General features: G+C 43.8%; 1 protein-coding gene across 1 annotated transcript; it reads right to left on the reverse strand.

Moving 5' to 3' along the window:
- Window positions 1–41: 41 nt before the first annotated feature.
- LOC144129151 (meiotic recombination protein REC114-like) lies at window positions 42–7,073 on the reverse strand. The gene is made up of 5 exons (XM_077663095.1): window positions 6,835–7,073; window positions 6,693–6,779; window positions 5,806–5,889; window positions 5,615–5,740; window positions 42–349 (listed from the first exon to the last, which is right to left on the reverse strand). Exons 1-5 carry the CDS (start codon window positions 6,970–6,972, stop codon window positions 182–184), a joined length of 603 nt encoding a protein of 200 aa, XP_077519221.1. The 5' UTR covers window positions 6,973–7,073; the 3' UTR covers window positions 42–181.
- Between the last annotated feature and the right edge of the window lie 2,246 nt (window positions 7,074–9,319).

Genomic DNA, 9,319 nt, shown 5'->3' on the forward strand with positions numbered 1-9,319 from the left:
GTCCTAGAAACAAGGGTCAGCCTTTTTTATCAGTTCGAAGTGGGAACCGTGCTCATGAATAGCGCCTCTGCTTTCATACTGCATGAAAATAACATTGCTCGTAATAGTGACTGTGTAGTAGTAAGTACTCTGGGCGAACTGTTTTTTTTTTTTTGTTTTTTGCTGTATGTTCTGCAGTGAGTTATGGCTGACTTAGCAAGCCTTTCATTGCATCTTCTACTTGTTCTACAAATTTTGGGAATGATGGGTCTCGCAAGCAGGCTTTGACAAGGTCCTGGAGCAATTCAGGTGATTCAAATTGCTGGTTGAAGAAGCCTGTGAAGTCAATGCCAGTGCTTGTTGCAGGTGCCTGGTTAAGAGAGAGTAAAAGCGATATTTAACACTTCGATTCTTCATCTTGAAAGATGCTATTGTAAAGTTGGTTTGGTTCTTTCAGTACAAAAATGATTTCACAGACCAGTGGAATCATAGCACTAGCGTAGATAGCATTAAAATTGTTCTTGTGAAGGTGAGAAGAGAAAATGCTCACTGTACGGAGGTGCCCTTCAACTTTAAAGGGGGACACTGGCCTTAGACCTATTTTCCTTATTTTTTGTCCAACCCTAGTGAAACCGTGTCACTTCGCTCAGTTTTTTACACTGATTTCAAATATGGAATTGCTTTTCTAATTAATTCATTAGTTTCTAAAATAATTCTAATTAGTCATTCATTAGTACCTCAGTACAAAAAAAATGGCTCAATAAAAAATAATTTTTAACCCATGGCTAGATAGTATGGTGAGTAAAGAGTGCAATAATCAAAGCAGTTTTTCCATTTTGCCCTCATTAGTAATTTTACAGCACTTAGAATAGCAGCATTCAAAGTGGGAATATCATGCATCGATAAACTTTGCAAAATTATAAATTCTCGAAGCATGATTGAACAATTGTGCTCCAATTATTGCATACATTGTGCCTTCAGCTTCCCTTCGCAAATAGTATGACATGTCTATCTGTCCTAGACGTTGAGATATTGACATACTAAGACAGCCAGGTGTCCAAAATTTTCATGGTGTTAAATCGCCTGCTCCTGCACAAATTGAGCCCACAGAGTGATCTAAATTTAATTTTATGGTCAAAATACCAATTTCCTTGAGGAGAAAACTGGTAGAGTTGAAGAATAATCGCTATAGGCTCCAATAATGTCAATTTTAAAAAAATTGATTTTTGGGTCATTTTTTGGTCCCAAAGACCAGTGTCCCCCCTTAACCTTTGAACCATTATCCGCGAGCTGTACTTGTCATGGGATCTTGTACCATTATCGCCAATGACTAGTCACGCTCGTCCGGCTGATGTTGCTTTGCTCCCACCGCCAAAGACAAGTTACGGTTGGCAATTGCGTTGGTTGCAATTTTCAACACTAGAGAGCGCTAGTTGTCCACGAAAACCAGAAACCAATGAAGTAATATATTTTCAGAATCAGAATTGCATGCAAATAATGATGAGTACTATAAAAATTAAAACAATTACAAAATTGACCATTTCGGTACGTTTTTTCGGAAATTAATTTAGTGGTTAAAGGGTTTTCAATCTGTCGCATATTCTGGTAACTGCTTCAGCAGAACTTAAAACTTGCTTGGGTGGTTCGACTACATTGACGCATGGTTTCAACGAAACTGGAAAGACCTAGGCTCTGTACTTCCACAACATGCATGCTACTCTTGTTCACAAGTGTAGTGACCCTGCCAACATGCTGCATATGAATGTACAGAAGTTCTGTAGCTCTGCTCTATCTAATTTGATTGCAGATATCTACACTGCATAACGAAACTTGCTTATAGTGTATTCAAAGCCACAGTATTGTGTGCACAGATGCTTCAATCCTTGGAACACTTTTCGATGACTGGAACAGCCGCAGTTTAAAAAAGCACAGCATGAAGTGTATATTTATGCCACGCCAAACCGCAGTATTCCTCTGTAATGTAACCTTCATGACGTCACAAGTTCATTGAACTCTGTTATTATCTACAGACACTAGCATATTTTTCCGTCCCGATTTTAAATTCCCGTGTGCGAACTAGTGGCCTAATTGAGAGCAAACATTGTTCACAAGGCAGCTTATTATTGTCCAAGTTCTTTGAGATGCAATTAAACATCAGTACTTGCCTGAATTTTCTAGAATTGAGCAGAAACTGCCATCAGCTGTGTATTCAGTTTTCGCAAAAGCAAGCCGAGCAGAGGATCTGACAGGCTGCGCCATCTGTCGGGCAGCGGGACAAACAACCGCCTGGCTCAGTGGATGGGCGAGTAGTGCGCTTGCTTCAAAGGTAATGTCGTCTGCTTGGTGTAATTAACGTCACAAGGAAGAGTCATCGCTTCTGTACTAGAAAAACAGTGAAAATGTGACATCACTAGCATTGCACATACTAGTAAATGATAATTTGTTGCTTATGTTTCCACATTGTTTCCGGCATCATCTGCTTTCAACAGTTGATCTGTTCCGATGACTTCGAGTTGTCTCTGTTCTATCCCTGCGGGAAAGCTAACTTTTTTGTGTTCGGTCTATCGCAAATATTTTTTGATGAGTGTAGTAATATGCTGGTGTACTCCATGAACGAGAAGGTGGCAACTGTGTCTTGGTTCCTTGAATCTAGCTCAGCTCACTGCATGTGCACGAAATTCATTGCAGAGTTATACCGTCATCCTCCCTTCGAAAAGTCCATGCTGAGGTGGAAGTAAGCCTGAAGAAAGAGACAGTGTTGAAAGGAAGAAACGAACTGATCAAGGCAAAACGCATCGCAGCACTGCAGGTGTCCTTGAAGAGGCATTTTCATATGGCCCGTAGCTGTCGTTGCAAGTGCGCTGTGTTGTTATTCAGAGTGCCTCCGGCAACGGTTAGTCGTGCGCTGAAAAGCAAAAGCTGCCATCCATATAGGATGCGAACAGTTCCAAGACCTGTCTGAGGATGACAAGGACCGTCGCCATTTTTCTGCCACGCAGAGCAACAGAGGATCCATCAGTGGACATCTTCAGTTTTTATTATTCACTGATGAAGCAGTCTTCCACCTCAGCGGCAGAGTGAACTAACAGAGCACATGGTTTTGGGTGCAGAGCAACCCGAGATTTTTTTTTCACATGATGTTTGGTTGGTTTATGGGGGTTTAACGTCCCAAAGCGACTCAGGCTATGAGAGATGCAGTAGTGAAGGGCTCTGGAAATTTCAACCACCTGGGGTTGTTTAATGTGCACTGACATCGCACAGTACACGGGCCTCTAGAATTTCGCCTCCATCGAAATTCGACCGCCGGAATCGAACCTGCGTCTTTCGGGCCAGCAGCAGAGTGCCATAACCACTCAGCCACCGCGGCAGCTCTCACACGATGTGTTCAGTCTCCATGCACTGTTAATTTGGTGTGGACTGTTATGAGAGGGACTCGTTGGTGCTTTTTAATTTGAAGACACTGTGACCACAGAGTCGTACCGTAAAGTCTCGTGTAAGGGTTATGCAAGTGTATGGGTTGAGTTCCCTTTTTTTTTTTTAACAAATAACTGAGAAAAAAACTCTGTTATACATGTATTTTTTTAAATTTGTGTATGAGCCGAACCTTCAAAATTCACACTTGAAGTTTTAGAAAACAAGTGCGGTCCTTACATGAGTTTATATGTTATTTGGAAATGCTCTAGGATAAGGTCCTTCCTGAACTGGAGGAGAGACATATGACGGAGGGGGTCTGCATATTCCAGCAGTACCGGGCTTCGGCTCACTACACTGTACTCAATTTCGTACATAGTAAGCAACGCTGCCAAAGCTAGCGCGCCTGTTCGCGCAAGCCAAGTCCACACCCAAGAAGTATAGTTCACCATGCAACCAAAGTGAACACAAGCATACTTAGTTGCAACAAAGCTTAAGTGCCGTTGCTAGCATCTCCCGGACTTCCCTTTTACCTCTTGCCAAATTTTTCTTCTGCGACTCATCGAGACTTCGAGAAGCAAGAGTCACGTGGCAGTATGATACGCAGTTGGTTGGCCGAATCACTCCTACTCAATCCGTGACCAAAAAGTAGTTCACACTCGGTGAAAATTATAGCCAGAGAACCCGAACACTGAGCACCTCACAGCTTTGACCGTGAGATTCAGTGCTACCACATCGTTTTTTACTGCTCTTTGTTTTCGTCCAAACACCGGAGTTTTGAGAACGAATTATACGTGGTGAGTGATATGATTCCGCCGATGCACAGCCTTCGCGGCCTCCGCAGCATTACCTGCTATGTATGAAATGGAGTATACAAGTGTCCGCAGCTGGCTGGACCTAACTTTCCCGAACATGTGGATGGGACAAGGCTTGACCAACATGTCATGGCCTCCCCGTTCGCCAGATCTGACTCCGTGTGACTATTTGTAAAACAGAGTCTACAGCCGTAGCCGAGCGCCAAGCTGTACTGAATTGAAGCAGCGCATTGAGAAGGCATGCTCAGAAGTTGCGGATTGCACGAGCATTGGTGTTCAGAACATACGAGGAAAGGTTGCAGAGATATATTGAGGCCGCCGGAGAACACTTCGAGGTGTAGGCACTTTCCTGTGACCCAAGACATTCAGGGCACCCCTCTACCCACTGACGTTTGGTCCTTTCCAGACTGTGGTAGCGTCCAGGCAACATATCCGGGCACTTTGACAGAGGTGTAATGCATGAACACCCTAGTGCTGTGCAATATCAGTACGTGCTAAAGAACCTCGGGTGCTTTAAATTATTCCTGAGCCTTTCATTATGGTGTTTTTCATGGTCCATGTGCAGCTTGTGGACATTAAACCCCAGAAACCAACCTACCAAATGGGACCACACAGACGACACCGGAAACAATGTGAAAACAAGAAACGAATTATCATTTATTAGTGTGTGCAGTGCTAGCGATGTCACATTTTCACTGATTTTTAGTAACAGAAGCGATGACTCTTCCTTGTGGCATTAATTTCACCGAGCAGACGATAGCATTTTCGAAGCAAGCATGCTACTTGCCCATCCACTGAGCCGAGTCGTTTGCCTCACCGTCCGGCAGGAGGAGACTGTCGGATCCTCTGCTCGGCTCGCTTTTGCGAAAACTGAATACGCAGGTGACGGCAGTTTCTCCTCAATTCCAGAAAACTTAGGCAAGTACCGATGTTTGATTACATCTCAAAAGATGCAGACAATAATATGCTACCTTGTGAGTGATGTTTGATCTCGATTGGGTCAGTAGTTTGCACACGGGAAATTTTCAAAATCCGGATAGATAAATACGGAAGTCTCTGTACTTGTGACTACAGTTTCACTTCGTTCCCTAACTCTTGTTCAGCAAGATTACTTCTGAATAAATGATAATTGCAGATGCATAAACTGGAACTGCCTACATCTCTGGAGTCTGATTTGAATATATTTTTACCATATGTAAACGTGGTTGGCAGTTTTGAGCTTGACTATTTAGTCTAACCAGCTAATAATATTTTCTTGTGAGTGCATAGTAACTTATTCAATATATACTGTAGGGGACGGCTATTGGCCGTGACCAAAACTTCATTTCTGTTGGCTTTCATATCTAGGAGCCTGCACTCTTAATGGATGTGCGAGAAATTGCGACTTCAAAGCAGTAATAAGTGCTTACAAGTTCTTTCGTGTTTTGGAATGGAAAGTATTGTGACAGCAGGTCTGTACACTGCTGGCACTGTTCAACGGCAGTCTTGTCAGCAAACCTGTCAAATTCTACCCTGAACCTTCGTTCATTATTGCCCTGCAAAAAGAGAATGAGTGTTGAGTGAAGTGGCTATGAGTCTCCCCAGTGTTTCATGAGCTCACATTAAATCGAGACAGGATAAGGATGCTGTTGCCCTTCATAAATCCTCGTACCCAGTCCTTTGAATTCAGCAGAAATACACACTCCTGAAAAGAAATGAAATAGCTGTGAAGAATGGCAGGTTGATGCAGCTAAAGCGGTAAGGTTCCTCTGTGTTGCAACAGAAGATATTAGCTGGAGTCACTAGCAAGTTGAGCAACTAAGTGACTTAATTATGCATGGCCGTAGTCTCCTTGCAGGTCAGTCAAGGTGCAGGAGCTATGGGCAGCCTTTCACCCTTGCATACCTTAATTGTTGTTCATGGCAAGCCTAATTGATCTCTCGTTTTTTATTTTTATTTTTGCCCACTACAAGCTTTTAATAGGCGCAGTACAGCTTTTATTGCCACTTTTTCACTGCATAGGAATATTACTGGGTTAAAGTAATTTTACTACGCTTGCTGTTGAGAAAGGTAATTTTGTCAGCGTACATTTACGCAATATATTCATTTGCAACGTTACCGCGCAGTTTTAATGCCAAAGCTGGAATGTAATATACGAATAATTTTTAGCTTGAAAGCCATGAGTTGCGATTCTTGGGCGCTGCGCTTGTGGTTCATAATTTCTCGAATAACTGGCCGAGAAAGCCTTAGCGCATGCATTTGCAAAATGCGTGCGCAGCAGACGACGCGCGAACGCATTGCTAATTTGGCAGATGATCGCAAAAGGTTGGTATTCGACGTCACACGATGCTTGCAATCAACCGAATATTTTTGTTGGCGATTAAGTATACATTAACAATACCATGAGCAGCCGTGGCAGCGTTTTTTGTCGGAATGAATGCAATTTCTTATGCAGAAGTGCGGCCTGTGTCAAGAAGCGCACCGAGGTTTGCGATTGTAATTACTTACGTGACTGATCGGTCCTTGATTGACAACCATCATGTCTGTATCCGTAATATATATGAACAGCGGTTCGCCAGAAGTACTGACCAGCACCTGTGGAGAGATCAGCGCTGCAGGCCTCGGAAACGCACAACTGTACGACACGTACCTTCCAAGTTCCCTTGTCATTCGCGGCGTCATCCCCTTCTTCTGGGATGAAGACGCCATACCTTTTCAACGGAAATTTCCGGAATATTGGCAACGAGCACTGAAACGACTGCGAACATGACTGCGAAGATCCCGCCATCTCTTTAAAGCCCCGAGGACGGCGGAACAAGATAACTAGTTCTAGTGCTCCGGAGCTCCGGACATGCACGCTTGAAATACGGCAAAGTGACTGTCTGCTGATTTTAGCGCTACCTGTGGGCGGGATTTTTAAACGGCCGAATGAGTAATGCAACGGCCGCTACTTTTAAAGATATGATTTTGGAGATAATGCAATTTTGAAGAGAGTTTCGAAGCTGGTGGGTTTTGGTACAGCAGGTACAGTCAAAATGGTACAGACCATGTACGGACCGCACATTGCTGTAAAAGGTTTTGTAAAATTACGTCTAGGTGTGCCGACCAGCAATGTACATACAAAGCATAGTTCCGGCGCCCTCCGCTTCCGGCGCTACCGTTCTCCGCCCAACGCTCGGTTGCGAGTCGTCTGCTACTCGTCGCTGTTGCATTTGATTTTTCGCCCACCTCAGTTTTGGCTCACAGTGTTTCTTTTTGAATTGAACATAACTAGACACGACGGCTGAAGCAGATATTGACTTTTGGCAAAGAGAATGCTATAGGTACGAGACAACAGCTTTTTTTTTTCTGTCTCTTTCCGTACGCTCGGCGCGAAATAGAGGAGGCGCTGGGGCAGCGGAGTCAGCTACAGGCCCGGTCATTAGGCAATGACAGAGTTTCTTACTATTAACTAGAGGAAAAGCTGGCGCCCCCATAGAGTTTCTTACTATTAACTAGAGGAAAAGCTGGCGGCGCTGCACCTGAGCCACCATGGGCACTCAAAGCATCATGGAGCGATGAGCTACTTGGTGCGGGGCAGTCGTTTTTTTTTTTTTTTTTTCAGGAACAGAGTGGCATTACTGAGATGTCCCGTTCCGTCAGTAGCTCTATGGTTCCGTCTATAGTGAGCTAGAATAGTATTCTAGTTCACTATAGTTCCCTCTGTGGGTCTAGCCACCTTAGTTCCGTCCACGGCGCAGACGACTTTTGCGCAAACGTAGTGCGCAAAAGACATAGTAGCGAAAACGCAACAGCACACGGTTCAATAAAAGTTTTTGGTTTCCGAAGTGCCATTAAAAAACCTCATCAAGTGTTGAAGCGACAAATTTTTTTGAAAACATTTATTTTTAAAATTGCGCCTGTTTAGCACGAAATGTTGGTTATTGTTGTCTCCAATACTTGGCCAATAACTTGGCCAATAGGACAAGTATAGACTATAGAGTTTCTTATAATATAAAGTTTCTTATTATTAACTAGAGGGAAAGCTGGCGCCCGCCTATGGGAGTTTGCATGATGCTTCCGCAGGACCGCCTCAGCCACCATGGGCGCTATAAGCATCATGGGTCGGAGAGCTAGCTACCGACTGCAGAACCACAACTTTTGGCCAAAAATAATAAACAATAAACGTTGTTTGATAATAAATAATGCGCTAACATTCAATATCATGTCTATAAATTGCAACAAACGAGCAGAAAAGCATGTAACTGTAAAGTTTGCCCAAAATAAGCGATGGCTTGCTCTCCTATTGCCCAACTATTGTACACCACAAAAACCAACGTTTCGTGCTTAAGAGGCGCATTAAAAAAATTGCAAGAAAAAGGTTTTTGTTGGCATTTCGGAAAAGAGAAACCTTTTATTGGGGTCGTGTGCTGATGCGTTTCCGCTACTATGGCTTTTACGCACTACGTTTTGCGCCAAAGTCGTCTGCGCCGTGGATGGAACGGGACTTCTCAGTAATGCCACTCTGTGTTCATGCAAAAAAAAAAAAAACCTACTGTCCCGCACCAAGTAGCTCATCGCCCCATGATGCGTTGAGCGCCCATGGTGGCTGAGGGGTTGCGCCGCCAGCTTTCCCCCTAGTTAATAGTAGGAAACTCTATGGGCAATGGCCCAGTTATGGTCATAGCTCAGCGCTCTGTGGTAAAATACAGCACTCCACCTTGTGCATACAGTTTCTTACTATTAACTAGAGGGAAAGCTGGCGGCGCTGCACCTCAGCCACAATGGGCGCTCAAAGCATCATGGGCCGGTGAGCTGCTTGTTGCGGGACAGTTGAATTTTTTCGGGAACAGAGTGGCGTTACTAAGATGTTCCATTCCGTCCACGGCGCGCCCCGCGCGCAGACGACTTTGGCGCGAAAGTAGTGCGCAAAAGCCATAGTAGCGAAAACGCAATAGCACACGACTCAAAGAAATGGTTTCTGTTTTCCGAAATGCCATTAAAAAACCTCTTACAGTGTTTAAGCAACAACATTTTTTAAAGACATATATATTTTTACATGAGCCTGTTAAGCAGGAAATATTGGTTTTTGGGGTGTGCAATATACTTGGCCAAAGGAGAGCAAGCGATCCCTTATTTGGGACAAACTTTGCATT

The sequence above is a fragment of the Amblyomma americanum genome, chromosome 4, assembly GCF_052857255.1.
Source record: "Amblyomma americanum isolate KBUSLIRL-KWMA chromosome 4, ASM5285725v1, whole genome shotgun sequence".
In the NCBI taxonomy this organism is placed as follows: Eukaryota; Metazoa; Arthropoda; class Arachnida; order Ixodida; family Ixodidae; genus Amblyomma; species Amblyomma americanum.

Bases quoted from the DNA above. Each gene is read 5' to 3' on its own strand.
- LOC144129151 (XM_077663095.1), bottom strand. From the start codon at position 6,972: ATGGCGGGATCTTCGCAGTCATGTTCGCAGTCGTTTCAGTGCTCGTTG. The intron at 6,780-6,834 runs GTACGTGTCGTA...ATCTCTCCACAG, and splicing joins ATGACAAGGGAACTTGGAAG to GTGCTGGTCAGTACTTCTGG. The intron at 350-5,614 runs GTAAGCACTTAT...TCTCTTAACCAG, and splicing joins TCCAAAACACGAAAGAACTT to GCACCTGCAACAAGCACTGG.